Here is a 16,123-nt window from a genome sequence, read left to right on the forward strand (position 1 = left end):
TTAAACAAGAAAAACACTAAGAAAAGAATGCATATCGGTCACAATTAATTACCATGATAAGAAATTCTATAATTTATCTGAATTTCAACAATCCTGCCTAGGTATATATATGGTGCTCTCATTTGTAATATCATATCAATTCTTCATACATTATTCAATATATTATTTTTATCCTCAATGGGTTTCTTTATTGTCTTCCAAGTATTTTGGATACTTTATTGGTGAGCCATATTTTGGTTATCACACCATGAAATTAGATTTAAAACATATTCTAGCTAAGAGGTGTATGAAACTGTCAGCACTCACAAACACCTTGGTTTGTTTAAAGTTTACTAAGACTTAAAGATAAAAAACTGATTTAAATAAAACCATTACATGTAGATTAATCTATTGGTCTGAACAATGAAGAAAAAATAGATACCAAAAACCAATTGTTAGATAATGACTGTTTAAGAACAATGAGAATATAGACCAATACAAAATCAATGAATAAAAAGGATTAGCATATTTGCAGTCTTAAGCAATGGGTCATGCAAGTAGATATACAAAATTTTCTAACCGTATCTTATATGTTGCTAGCAAATATTGTGAAAAGACTAAAAAACAAATGTATGTGTTAATTTTATATTTGCAACAAGAAGGATGATTTTTGAACTAATACATAAATCAAAAGCTTTGTCAATTTGAGAATGGGCTTTCCAGCTCACTGAGTTGTCAATTTGAGGATTGGCTTTCCAGCTCACTGAGTTGATGTGATAGAATCCTTATTCACTACACACTAACATAACATCACCTAAGGGTGCACATTTGATTTCCATATCTCCATTACTTGTGGTTATCTCTGTGACACCTTCTTAAGTGCAAGCTTGCTATAAAAAAAGTGGCATATCCCTTGTTGAAGATTTCCTTCCATGTTACAAAGGCCAAATCTTTCTGTATCACTTTATTTTAATGTTGACAGATTCTGTTCTAACTTCTCCTCATACAAAGCGAAATCACAAATCCAAAAATCTATAAGTTACACCTTTAATTTTGGACCTGTAACAATATTCAATAGTATCTCAAGTAAGCAACTCTATAATCAATTGCCTTAATTGGTTAGTTTTTAGTTGGCTGCTAAAAGGTGTCATTTGATGATTATTGACAAAGTTTATGCTTGCACAGAAGAAAGGCGAATAAAGTGTGGATCTTTATTTAACAAGGGAAATATTTGTGTACAAGATGTCCATGTTTTTTGTATATCATAATCTTTATAATATGGACATTGAAAAACTTTACAAGACTACAGATATTATGATCCCAATATCTGAGCACAAAATGCATAATGTGACTTTTCAGGAGATAAATCCCCAGTTTTTTGTTTATACAATCCCAGTCCAATGCCTTACTTTGGTGGCTACATTTCACATAAACAATAGCTCCGACCAGCTTTGCATTGCAATCTTAGAAGATAGCTCTCTAAGTCCATGCATTTAAGATATGAGGCTGAGTTCATGGGCTTTAAAAATAAATCATAACGAGTTTCGACTCTTGCCACTGTAATAAATTCCCCCCATCCCTATTTTCATACCATACATTCTACTCTTGATTGTCATACAAAACAGAGAGGCAAACACTTTGGTGCGTTCTCATACTGGAAAGATTATTACTAGTATGAGAAAACTCTCCATGCTAATAGCTTCCATGCTTCCAAGTACATCTCAATTTTGCAAGGCTGGAACATGGACAAGTATACGTTCACAGAAAAAACAATGTTTAACTGCAGCAAACAAACAAATCAGTTGATTTCCATCTTCAAATCAAGAAAACAGAAACAGTAATCTGATTTAAATCTATTGCTGTTTTAAATCTACAACACCATATATTTAATATTTATGTCTACCTACACCCAAAAAGGGTATACACTGTCGAGGATGTTAATATCAAATAATTACTTTGCCAAAAGAAACTTTTACCATATTTGTAATTGCAGCAGCCATCATATCTGCAATTTATATTTTTTCCATCTGTGCCGCCTCTTTCCATACCAATAAGCAAATGTGGCAACTGCAACAGCAACAAAAAGCCCAGCAGTAATGTGTAAAGTATATGGTGCTTTCCCAAGCAAAAGATTATCTTTACTAGTCATCACTCCAACCAAATCCTGCACAGGAGCTTGCTTAAGAGAGAGGGCAAATTCCACTCCCTGGCTCGAGAGTGCAGTTCTATCACTTACGAATGGCTTTAATCTCGTTGCATTTGCCAATGCAGCATATTCATCCTGGCTGCCCCCTTCAAGAAATGCTCCAACAATATGTCCTTTGTCCACCCAGTATGCACCAAACTTGCCCTGGGTTGTATCCCCAAAATGGATAGCATCTCCAGTATTATCTCCATAAAACTGCCAAGAAAGTGTGAAAACCCTTGAATAGAAATATGGCAAGTAATCAAAACCATCGGTCGTATCAGGAGACATTATTGCTTTAACAGCATGTATTGCAGATTTACGAGAAAAGTCTACATGTTCCAGCCTCCTAATCCCTCCAGAATGTTTCAAAGGAAATGCTGCCACATCTCCCACAGCATATGTGTAACTATTGCTTGTTTGCATTTTCCCATTGACTTTAATGCCGCCTTTCTCCATGGCAAGTTGATCTTCAAACAACTCAGTGTTTGCTCTAATACCTATTCCCACCACAACCATATCAGTAGCTATGGAAGTTCCATCCTTTAAAATTACTGCAACCACCTGGTTATGTCAAGCATGAAAAATATCATCACAGGTCACCAGAGAACAAGAGTGTTGGCGTGCAAAGAACTGCAGCCTATAACAAACCAAAATTTGTTTGTTGTGTTTAAAGATAAAAGAAAACAAACAACTGATATGCAACAAGATGAATTTTAGTGAATTTCCATGGTTGATAAGTGAAACATTGCAAGCAGCTATTTTTGGAAACAAAACTAAGTTTGCTTTTTTACTATTAAGTGAAAAAGTCGAAATTTTCAGGCTAACAGTCAAATAGGCTGAATTGGCATTTCACTCATAGACTTAATGTGTTCCTCCATGTTTAAGTAGGTTTCATAATACAGTCAGCATATGAACTAGAAGAGAAACAATTCATTGTTGAATCATGAATACAAATCGATATCATGTTACAGGTATCTTTCATTGTGAAGCTTCTCAGAAACAAAAACTTATTGATGAATAGAAGACTAGCTGCTTCTACATGGTTCAATAATAGGAAAATCTGGTCATATAATGATTGTAAGTTCAGATATTAATTTACCCAGCATACTATGCTAAATTCTAAGCTAAATTGCAACTAAATAAATCAATGACAATTCACTACTCACCTTACCCTGCGAGTCAGTTTCAAAAGAAGACATAACAGTACCCTTAATGAACTGAACACCTTTATTATTGTAGTAGTCCTCATAGAAGGCTGCTATCTCGGGTGTAAATAACCGTGCCACTGAAAGCCATACGTAGGACAAGATCCAATGGTTATCAAATGAAAAAAAAATTGTAATAATTTTCTAGTACCCCCAAAGTTTTACAATATGATACAACAATTGTGTGCAAAAGGTGATCTAAGAGATTAATTAAGGGATACCATAAATAATCATCCAAAGTGCCCTGAAGTAATATGAAATCACCAGCATGTGGCATTTTTCACTGGAAATGGGAAGAAAAACTGCATTATGTATGAGTTAGTGATAGAAAAGTAAGCGTACTGCAGTGATTCTCTGGAAAGACCATTGTCACATGTATTTTATTGGTTACTAAGGCTGCAGCACATTCCATGCCTATGTATCCACCACCAATTACAACAGCTTTGCCCCCAGCACAGGATGCCATGACATTCACAAGCTTGGTTGCATCATTTAAATCTCGCAAATAGCATATATTTTCAGCAATTGATCCAGTTATTCCAAACTCCTCAAGCTTGAACACCTTTACAAGTACATAAATCAACAGAGAAATATCAGTAAGCCTGCTTGGGAAGCAACCAGAGAATTCAGTACATGCACATTTTTGTAGTCAATAATAAGCAGCACCAGAAGATAAACAAGCATGTGTTTTAGCTGTCTTTCACATTTACTTGTGTGTATGCAAGAAAAGATGGATGTACATAAAGGATCAAGGGAAAGTCCAAACCCTCAGATAAAAAAGAGGCTTCCATTTCAAAGAAAGTTCATACCCGAGCACCAGTTGCAATAATTAAAATTTTGTATGTTATGGTTTCTCCAGCTGCAGTCCGCAACATCTTGCGCCTCACATCAGCTGACTTTATCGAGGTCCCAAGAACTAACTCAATTCCTAGAAAAGCACAGTCAGAAGATCTATCTATCAGTACCAAAAAAGCACAGACAGCAACACAAATGAAATAAGTTAATAACATATCTGTCTATAGTACCAGAAAATAATAGAGAGCAACATCAATGAAAAAAGCATTATGTTAATAACACCATACTCTAATGTGAATTAATATTGCACTAAGAAAGCTAGTTCAAACTTTGGTCATTGCTCTTCACAAAGAACAGTTTGGTCTTTATGAACCTTATGCAACATGCACTTTTAAGCCTAATATCCATATCAGTAAATGTCTTCTATTTAATCGGAGGTATTTACTGTTATCTGCTTCATAGTTTTGCATATTGATCATATATCTCTGCATTTTGGGGTTTTCACGGTGTCATTTTATGGCATTCTGGCCTTTACTCATTCATAGAACTCCAAAGGTGTTATCCTGATCCCAATCTAAATTTCTGTACTGGTAATTAGCTAACAATGTAAGTACTATTAAAAATATTATATTCTTCAAAAATAGAAAATATAAAGAAAAGATAACCAATAAGGAAAAGATGGAATTGTGTTGAATGCATACTAAGCGATTTGGAGGCTGCTTAGAGACTGACACTTCATGATTGATATACAATTTGCAGAGATGTAATTGTTATCACAAACATTTGCTGGGTTACACAATGCAATTGAAAAATTACAAGATTTCAAATGGTGGGATCTGAAACTAGGGAGGCTTTATGCAAACCAGATCCCCTGCAATAATACACGAGTAAATATTAAAAAATTATAAAACATTGCTAATTTCACCATAAAAACATTTAAAATCAGAAGCTGAACCTATTATCAGAATACCATCCTAGGTGTTAGCGGTGTGGGTGTGTGTATGTGTAGCATGAAAGCTTATTTAGTTTGCGAGTGGATTGATGAACGTAGAAGATTCATGCAAGCATCCCATTAAGTTCTTACAAGAAAACATGAAGAATTTGGAGACCAATTCGCTAGGCAGCTGGTGAAGTTGCTCATGATTTCATGGCATTGTGCATAAGTCTACTTAGCTGATAAGTTTGAAGAGCCAAGTTCGAACTTCCAGCCAAAGCCGGTTTGAGTGATACTCTGTGAGTTTCAGCAAGCACTCCTTTCTGATGGTTGAATCAGCTCGCCATTCTATAAGAGTGAAAAACAAGGTTTCTTTTCCTTCTGCATTGTTCACTGCTTTCTGTGTTCTCTGTTGTTTTGGACTGAACAATAGTTTTCAGCTGTCAAAAGACTTGGAATCCATTTGGAGACCAAAACTTGCTGGGGACTAAAGAAGCTGCATTTTCAAAACATAACTTAATTCGCACAGCATTTTATGCTACAGTGCATCATCAATGGTGTCTGGACATTGTACATTTGAATTTTAAGGTATTCCCTATATAAAATTTACACTGAGCAGAGTTTAAACTATTTGAAATTTTGATATTAGCTGTTCAGTGTTAATGTCTATTATGAAAACCAAAATTATTTGATATTTATATAAGATCATGTCTATGTTGTGCCATCATCCAAGGCATCTGCACATTGTACATTTAAATTTTGAAGTGTTTTCTAATAAACTTTGATCTCTGTAGCATTTAAACAATTTGAAATTTTAATGTTAATTGATCAGTGTTTATGTCTACAAAAACTAAATTTACGCAGTATCTATATAAGATTATGTCTATGTTGCAGTTGTAGAATCTAATTTGACAGATTTCCATGAACTGGAAAACCTTGATTTTTTTCTTCTGAAGTTTTGATATTGTATGTACTTTTTAATGTCCCAACTTTTATGCTGATTTTTGCAAAGTCCAAGTCATCTGACCTGGCATTTTAAGTCTGTGAATCTGCTTAACAATACCAGCTCTCATTACTTAAACAGTTAAACTAGCTGATTTGAAACAGAATATATATTTAAATGGATACATAAATTGATGGATAAAATGGTTGATAAACCAATGATTTAATTTCCCATGTTTGAAACTTCAACAAATATGAAAGTATGCACTTAAAAATTTAATCAGTTTGAAAATAATAAATACATTTTGTCTTATATCACATGTTTTCGTTGTCTCACTGTAGCAACATCGAAGGCTTACACTAGCAGAATAATTAATAAAATGTAGGCTGTAACAAAGAGTTAACTGAGTGGACAATCAAATCTTTTAGAGCTCTCTAGTTGAGATCTGTAAATAAATGAGAAACACCGCTAGTTAAATAAATGGAAGACAATGGAAAAAAGCATTGCAAGCTTGCTAACTCAAAAGCAGTGGAAATATGATTAATATCTAACACAAAATTCTCCCTGTGCAGTATGAGTTGTAAAACAATCGAAGGTGAAGAGTCGAGACCATTTGTAGAACCAATATTTCATTAACTTTATAGAACAAGTGACTTAACTAACGAGATAAATTGAAGCCACTTTAACACGTAAAGTTTTCACTATCTTGCCAAACTGTATCTTTTGGGAATTGTTTATTTATTCACTCAATCAAAACCATCAGGCATCCCCATGCAACTACTTTAGTTTTAATAACCTTGTTTAAATGTGATACCTTGGAAGCTCTCTCCCATATTCTTTCCTATTGGATGCCTTTGAAAAATTTCAAGAAACATTCATCACACAAAAAACAGGATAGAATTACCATTTAGTCCTTACATAGAAGAAGCAATCTCTTATCAGAATGTCCTATTGTTCCTACATCTGGGCTTATTGAGTGTAAAGATAATTGTATTTTGAGTACAACATTAACAATAAATTACCGGATTCACTGGTCCACGGCCTGCAATATGTGGTTTTACTTGTCGGATCCAGATCCAACAAGATACATATCTGTATCTGGAAAGGAACAGGATACAGCTGTAATCTGTATCAAAATTGCACAATACAAAAAGTCACACTGTATCTGGCCTAAAAATGGGGAAATGAGAACACAAAAAATTATACAGTTTCATGGATTCTGTGTTTCATGGACTAAAGAAGATAAAAATAAAATTAAGAAATTGCATTTCTGTTTTTGGTATTTTGGGGGTATCTATATATGTCTATGACATATCCTGTCCATCTTAACCAAATGCCATATCCTGTCCGTCTTAGTCAAATCTGTTCAAAATTTTCCCATATCCAGATCCACAACTTAGCCTTACTGTTCACAGATGTGGGGCCTCACACAAGCTTGCATAAATTATCATAGACACAAACACCAAAAATCCCTGGATTCCTTTTCATAATAGTTCTTTGACACACAACCATCTTCAAGACATAAAGGGAAGTACCCTAAGAAGACAGATATTGAAAAACACCAAGATGAGTCTGCTGATCCCTCCATATACAGAGCTCTCATACCTATTGCGTTTGAGAACTCCAGACCTTGTTTGTAGTAGAATATCAATCTGACAAAGCAGATCAAGGTAGCTACCAATTCTTTTAATTGCAAGGAAACCTTTCTTCAGTTGGCATTCGAGTTATATAGAATTCATCCCAAAGGAATATCAACACGACAATGACATTCAAGCTAGAAATGGCACATGAACATGAAACCTGCCTATGATATCATAGGTTGATCAAGTCCAAGTAAGCTTCCCCTGTATTAATATAAGCATGAAAAATCCATCAACAGATGCAGGAGAATATGTAACAATGTCTTACTCAGCCATTTTCTCCAACAAATTCAACTCACCATGCCTACTAACATGTTAAACAATAGAATGCATGAGATCATACAATAGATATTGCTTACTGTAGAAATCCTTTTGTAAGATATCAACATTCCCACAATGAGCACAGTATCGTATCAACATGTTACTAATCCGTACCATATTCCAAAAAATAACGTGGGACTGTCTAACATACTTTGGTGCAGACTGACGGGCTTGTAGGTGCAATAGATCCTGGCCGAAGGGCCAGTAGCCTAGGAGGGCCTACAAGTTCCATTTATCCTACAGGTCTAGAAGGGCCTCAAAATCATAAAAATCAAATTAAAGCTGCAGGTATGATCTTATGCATATTAATGAGATTTACAGATGTCTGAAGCATGTTATAAATGTTTACATACATTAGGTACTGTACCTTGTCACTTATTTGACATGCATCTTTAGGTTTCAAGATATTTGGCTTCTTAATGGCCTGAAAACTCGTGACAACTAGAAAGTATATTATATGACCAACACATATTAAATTAATTTACTAGTTAAAATCCTAGTAGTACATTTCGCTCAGCAAGCTAAAACGTTAAATTAGAACATCAAGGAAAATTGGTAGGAAACAATTTGTCATTTATTATGGTTAGAAAATTAACATGGTATCAAAGCATTTCTAAATAGTAGGACATTGATTTTTTAATTTGCACAGCAGAAAACAACAGTATTTTTCTTGTGGGTACTTGAAGGGTTGAGCACACGCAGTTTTATTTGTTTAGATCTGGAAATGGCAGCTACCAATTTCAAGTTTGAGGATAGGTTGGATGGGGTTTCTAACTTCCTACCCTGGAAAGCAAGGGTTACCTTGCTGATGAAGGAGAATGATCTTTCGAAAATCATTTATAAGAAGATTCAGCCACCAACAGATCAAACACTGTTGGAAGCCCATAAGAAGAAGGATATTAAAGCCCAGAGTCATCACAGATGCCATGAAGGATCATTTGATCCCTCACTTGGTAGAGAAGAAGACAGCCAGGGGAATGTTTAAAGCTCTAGTAAATTTATTCTAAAGCAACAATTTGAACTCGAAGATGATCTTAAAGAATAAATTAAGATCCATCTAGATGTCAAGATCGAACAACGTGACCATCTGCTTCGTGAAGATCACCCATTGTGTGATAAGCTTGCAGCAATTGGAGGAAAACGTGTAGTAAAAACTAGTAAACATGGCACTCAATGTTCACCAAGTCTTGGGAACCATTTGTTAAGGGGATCTATGCTCGAGAGCACCTTCCCAATTGGGAGAGGCTTTGGGATGATTGCATTCAAGAAGAGGCTTGGGAAGAGTCTAAGATCAGCAGGAAAGGAGGTGGACAAGAGAACTTAGCCTTGGTGGGTCAAGCCAAGAAAGGAAAAGGAAAGGGTTCTACCAAACAGGTCAAAGGTGAAGGGTCAAATTCACAGTCGAACAAGAAAAAGGACTTGAGTAGAATCAAGTGCTTCCTTTATCACAAGAATAGGCACTATGCTTCACAATTTCCAGAGAAGAAGAAGCAGAAGAGGAAGTCACAGCAGATAGCAACATTAGCACAGGTTGTTGAGTTTGCAACCAAATTTGAGGACTTCTCGTTGGTCTCCTATTTGTCGACCAATACCACCACTAGCAGTGCATGGTACCTAGACAATGGTGCATCATGCCACATGACCACAAAGTTAGAAAATCAGAAAGGCGGAAAGATTTTCTTTAGTTGATAATTACTTGTGATATCTTTGTATTCTTTGTATATTTCTTATGTTCTTCTTTTATCTTAGTTCATCAAGCAATTATTTAAAACAAAATATGAAGATCAAGGACACCAGATGTAGGTGGATAGCCAAGGCTAAAACCCCTATATAGGGGAAAACCCAGTCAAGAACTCTTCCTTCAGTAATTCAAATTGAGATCGACCAAGACCCTGGACCAACAGAGTTTCCTCCTCCACCAAGTCAACCTTCCAAGATGATATAGTAGTCTCTTTTTTTCTAGTAGCTTCAGCCCAGCAATAATCTAGAAATTCGACTTCCCAGTTGCAGTATTTCGACCTCCTACAACAGATTTTCGGTCTCCCAGTTACTACAGAATTTCGGCCCCCTTCCAATAGTTGCACAGCTTCACACATGTGGGAAAGAGAGAGAAAATTTCGATTTTTATGCTTGAAAGAGTCCTTTGCTATCCTTCTTCCCTTCTTCCTTGAATTTCGCACTTTTTCTTGGCCCAATTACTGCAGATCGAACTTGTGTGTGTGACAAATGAGGTCGAGTTGTTGCCTTTGGATAGTGATTTTGTTGCCCAGTTTTAGGCCGACTTGTCCGGTTTTGAGGTCGACTTGGTGGAGGAGGCCTAGAAGACTCATTTTAATATAAAATAAATTTCTTTCTTGACAAATAATTCCCAAGAATGGTTCTTTACATTATGACATGGACAAGGACACTTGACACAAACCCTAGAAGCTTGCAATGGAGGATTTGAACTAAAAATAATTGACCCAAGCATGAAACGCACGGTTTAATAAGTCAATTTTATTAATAATAAAAAATAAAAAAATAAAAATCTTTCTTTTGATAAATATATTACATCGTGACTCAAGTACAATTATGAAGACCGAACCTAGTTACATTCTTCAACACTCCCTCTTAACTAGGGAAGTATTCATAATTACCTATATATAAAGGTACATGGAAGATCTCCAAAATGAACTACGAAGAGTTTTGGCACACTTACTGCCTCAGACTAGATACCTAACCAAGGTTATCTATCTGGGTTGGACTAAGATGGACTAAAGATTTCAACCAATCTAGGTACCATCAGGCTTACTAACTAACCATCAACTTAGGGATCTAGGTGCATATCCAAGGTCAGAGCTCCAAGAACAACGTGACCCTCCCTCTTCGGGATCTAGACATCAACACACGGACCGGCCAGATGTCCTCCCAAGCATCTGCCATTAGATGCTTCAACTCTCCCTAATAAACTAGATATATCCACTTGTTCAAACATGCTTTGACCTTCTTATGGAGAGATTTACCTATACAAACACAAACCCCAATTAATAATAAACTTTCAAACATACAAAAAAGCAAACACAAACCTTCGAGGTCCTTATTCATTCAGATGTTGCTTATATCAAGTTATATACAATTTTGTCGAAAGATTTCTTCTACCACTTCTTGAGCAGCACCAAATATAGCCTTTAGTACTACTCAAATCTTTTGTTTGCAACTTCATGAATCACGAACCTTTATCGATAGTAATTTTGCTTACTTCAAAATTCAAAGTACTCATTGTCATAATGTGCCTTCTCTCTCAACTAGGGAGATATATCCTTTCTTCCATCCAGACTCCCTCTCAACTTAGGGAGATTAACCATTTTCTTCTTCGAAGAATCTTTCATGGCTCCATTCCTTCTTATGGCATCAAGGTCATCTTTAATCATAACTTCCTTCATCGTGCTTATATGAACATTTTCATTAGCTTGAACATTATGTACCTGCAAATCTTCGAAAGCAAGTACAACCAAATACAAATCGAATCATGAAGTTAACTATATCAAGATTATGTCAATACAATGGAAGCATATGGACTTTAGACATCAAATACCTAGTTAGGTTCATAATTGATAAGAAACACATTTATTTGTATGCTAGATTTCAACTTCTTACTAGGGTTTTGTCATAAGCCCTAGATTCCATTTCAAGATACAAGACCTTAGATAGTAGATCAAATAATAATCAATCGTAGTATTATGCATCTAAGGTTTTACTAAATATATTCTATGATTGACTCTACTAGGGCTTGATGCAATCTCTAGATTTTCATCATCAAAATATAATATCATCAAGTCCTAAAATATCAATCTTCACTAGGGTATTCTAGAACAATAAATAGGTCAACATCCTTACATATACACATTAATATCTACTAGATATACCCAAGATACAAACATCAATACAACAATTTTGACAAGACCAGGATTTCGATTAGATAGATGAATATACACATGGAGTTTCATTCCTATGACTATTACAATGGTTTGGCTTATAAACCCTAATTTTCCAAACCCTAAAGATCTAGGGTTTTATTTAAACATTAACAACAAACCCTAAAGGACTAGGGTTTTTATAACAATACCAAGACTCTAAACATCAAGAGAATAGAATTTCTAGACTTCATCATCAACCCTAAGTAGACTAGGGTTTTATAGACATACCCTTAGGTTAGGGTTTTATAGAGAACCTTTTAAGGTTCCATACGAATGATTGAAATATAATGAAGGTAGATTCAATCTAATGATTAATCACCCAATCAAGAATCTCTTACAATTCAAAACCCTAGGCATAACAATGTTAGTAATGTAAAGTAAATTTAAAAGTGAATGAATATACCTTTTATATGAAGAGAACTTTGTAACAAAGCTTATAGGCTAAGACATACCTTAAGTTGTTTCTTAACAAACCTTGTAGGACATCAATGCTTGAAGGGCTTCTTTGTACTAGAACTTTTTCCATGCTTCAAGTCTATTCTTTGAAGTCTCCTTCGTAACCCTAGAGCAATTAGAAATCTTTCCTAGCCAAGGAAAAATATAAAGAGAAAGGTTATTAGCATATAATACAGAAATATATTGATATGAGATAGAAACTAAACACAAAAGAGGAGACAAGGAATAAAATACTTATCTTTTGGTAAATGATGGAGGCTCCCTCTTAATCCAATCTTTGAGGGATACCTACAACTTATAAAAATAATTCAAAAATGTCTTAACACAACATGTTAGACCTACAAATTTTAGAAATCAAAACATAAAGGAAATTCAGAACTTAGAATAGAAGACCAAGGGAGGATATGTGAAAGGGAGGACTTAGTAGTATAAGTCCTTGACTTTTGATTCTTCTTCAGTCTTGTTTTTCTTAGATGGAGCTTCATCAGTGACATTTGCTTGATCCCTATTTCTCTTCTTATTTCTTGGATTCTCAGGACAATGACTCTTGTAATGTCCCATCTTGTGGCAATTGTAACATTCAACCTTGGATAGGTCCATTTTCTTCTTTGGTCCTTTGAACTTCTTGAAGGTTCCCTTCTTTTTGTGATGAGCAAAATAAGCATTCGAGGTGTTTTCTTCTTCATCCTCCTCCTTGTTGTTTACCATCGATATTCTGGCTTCTTCTTGACTACATGCATTCCACATTTGTTCAAATGTTGGAGTATCCTTCCAACTATTAAGTCCTGATGCAAAAGCACTCCAAGATTTAGGTAGTCCTAGAAGGGCAGTAATTACGAGCTCCTTTTCTGGGACAACTTCATCTATTGCTTGGAGTTCATCCCTGATTCTAGATATCCTTATAAAGTATGATGAAATAGTATCATCATTTGTCATCTTAACAGTTCTTAATTCATTCTTGAGGCTTGCTATTTGACCAATGTTCTTGATTGTGAATAATTTGGAGAGAGCCTCATACATTTGTTGAGCGGAATTTATGTTGGATATGTATGGAATTAAGTTATCCTTAACTCCATCCACTATTAGATTCATAGCCACGATTTCAAGTTCTCTAAACTTCGCTTTCTCTGCATTACTTAATTCATTAATAAGCTTCTTGACTTTTCCTTGAACAAGATCTATACTTTGTTCTTTTCGAGAATGATATCTATTCTCCTTTTTCAGGCCCTGTAGTTGAAGGCCCCTTCTAATTTATTTTCTCCCTTCATTGAGTGTGTATTTTCTCCTGTAGATGGTAGACTTATCTCCTTATATGATCTTCATTAATCATCTTTCCTTGATCCTTTTCTTCAATAGATCTTTAGCTTGCCTTTTTCTTCCCTTTTCACCTTAGCTCTGAAACCATGTTAGAAAATCAGAAAGGCAAAAAGATTTTCTTTAGTTGATAATTACTTGTGATATCTTTGTATTCTTTGTATCTTTCTTATGTTCTTCTTTTATCTTAGTTCATCAAGCAATTATTAAAAACAAAATATGAAGATCAGGGACACTAGATGTAAGCAGACAACAAGGTCTAAAACCCCTATATAGGGGAAAACCCAGTCAAGAACTCTTCCTTTAGTAATTCAAATTGAGATGGACCAAGACCCTAGACCAATAGACTTTCCTCCTCCACCAAGTCAGCCTTCCAAGATGATATAGTAGTCTCTTCTTATCTAACAGCTTCAACCCAACAATAATCTAAAAATTCGACTTCCCAGTTGCAGTTTTTCAACCTTCTACAACAGATTTTCGGTCTCCCAGTTACTGCAAAATTTCGGCCCCCTTCCAGCAGCTACACAGCTTCACATGTGTGGGAAAGAGAGAAAAAATTTCGATTTTTATGCTTGAAAGAGTCCTCCTTCTTTGTTATCCTTCTTCTCCTTCTTCCTTGAATTTCACACCTTTTCTTGGCCCAGTTACTGCAGATCGAACTTGTTGTGTGTGTGACAAATGAGGTCGAGTTGTTGCCTTTATATAGTGATTTTGTTGCCCAGTTTTAGGCTGACTTGGTGGAGGAAGCCTAGAAGACTCATTTTAATATAAAATAAATTTCTTTCATAACAAATAATACCCAAGAAGGGTTCTTTACATTATGACATGGACAAGGACACTTGACACAAACCCTAGAAGCCTGCAATGGAGGCTTTGACCTAAAAATAATTGACCCAAGCATGAAACCCACTCTTTAATAAGTCAATTTATTAATAATAAAATTTATTTTTCTTTCTTTTGATAAATATATTACATCATGACTCAAGTACAATTATGAAGACCAAACCTAGTTACATTCTCCAACACCTTGAAAGACTCCTTCTCTATCCTTCTTCTCCTTCTTCCTTGAATTTCACACTTTTTCTTGGCCTAGTTACTGCAGATTGAACTTGTTGTGTGTGCAACAAATGAGGTTCAGTTGGTGCCTTTATATAGTGATTATGCTACCCAATTTTAGGCCGACTTGTCCAGTTTTGAGGCCAACTTAGTGGAGGAGGCCTAGAAGACTCATTTTAATATAAAATAAATTTCTTTCTTAACAAATAATTCCCAAGAAGGGTTATTTACTGTTATCACCCCAAGAAACTCTCCTAGGTTGTATATCAGAGATGCTCGGGAACATTACAAACTCAACAAAAATGTTGGAAAATGGTGGATGAATGAAAGAAATGCTGCATATTCAAGCCAGATAACCACTTCTACTGTGCTTAACCCTAGACATGGGTGAACACCCCCAGACTACAAGGCTTTGGACCACCAATTACTCACAGTTTTAAATAAAATGTGATGATGGAGAACATTGATCACACCAGCAGATGCACAGGACCCTGTGATGGCCAGCTGCAACCAGTTAAAAGGTCTGTAAATCTATTTCTTAATGCACAGACAGGATGATAGCTCTCTGGCATTAAAAACAATAGAAACCTGCATACACATTCAATGATACAAGCTAGATTCTAACACAGAGGTGGGATGACAGCCCCTCTAATGCTAAACATCTACAGCACACGAATAAATGCATAACAGGCACAGCCTGGAACAAAGAAGAAGAAGTGGAAAGTGAACAATTAACAGCAAAAGAAGCTTGCATTAGCTGAAAATGAAGACCAGATGCTGCAGGTATCACAGTAGTTACAATCTCCAAAATTTGAAGCTTACAACAAAATAACACTCATCAACCCTCAATAGATCTTCTTTTTGGGTTTATATAGAGTTTGTTTACAAAATTGCTCTACTGCGCTATACAAGGAAGGATAATAATGTGCCAACAAACATATTAATTCTTTGGAATGGGCCTCTGCCATGATCTGACTGTGTCTGCGCATGAATTCGACCTTCTTTGGTACTCTGTTGTACTCCTCGAGCAGATGAAGTGCTATATGAGTGAAACTCCATAACTGGTAAATGCATTTGACTGCTCGAGGCCGTCCTTTTTCTTCTCGGCCATCCCTTTCCTTAAATACAGTTGTTGAAGATTAAAGAACAGCTGCGGTTAGTACAGACAGTATGGCGGGAGCAGAATGAACAAAGGAACGAAGCTCAGCCGTCGGATCACACAAATCAACGGCAGAGATCGTTCAATGATGGGTATCGGGAGGAAACGGAATGGAGAAACGAGGGTCGTCGGATCGTGGTCGGGCAGATCCGACGGCTATCGAGGGCCAATGGTGAT

At 35.7% G+C, this 16,123-nt stretch overlaps 1 protein-coding gene across 1 annotated transcript in view; it reads right to left on the reverse strand.

Annotated features, from left to right (window-relative positions):
• Positions 1-1,167: 1,167 nt before the first annotated feature.
• MDAR4 (monodehydroascorbate reductase 4) overlaps positions 1,168-16,123 on the reverse strand; it is a 122,994-nt gene continuing 108,038 nt past the window's right edge. Inside the window, exons 4-8 of the mRNA XM_089377433.1 lie at positions 4,182-4,300; positions 3,715-3,934; positions 3,334-3,452; positions 1,956-2,728; positions 1,168-1,759 (exon numbers count right to left, since the gene is read on the reverse strand). Coding sequence (XP_089233559.1) covers positions 1,979-2,728; positions 3,334-3,452; positions 3,715-3,934; positions 4,182-4,300 — 1,208 coding nt within the window. The 3' untranslated portion in view covers positions 1,168-1,759; positions 1,956-1,978. The remainder of the gene's footprint in view (positions 1,760-1,955; positions 2,729-3,333; positions 3,453-3,714; positions 3,935-4,181; positions 4,301-16,123) is intronic.

This window comes from Pinus tabuliformis, chromosome J (assembly GCF_031772625.1).
Source record: "Pinus tabuliformis cultivar Carrire ecotype Pingquan chromosome J, CPIR1, whole genome shotgun sequence".
NCBI classification, from domain to species: Eukaryota; Viridiplantae; Streptophyta; class Pinopsida; order Pinales; family Pinaceae; genus Pinus; species Pinus tabuliformis.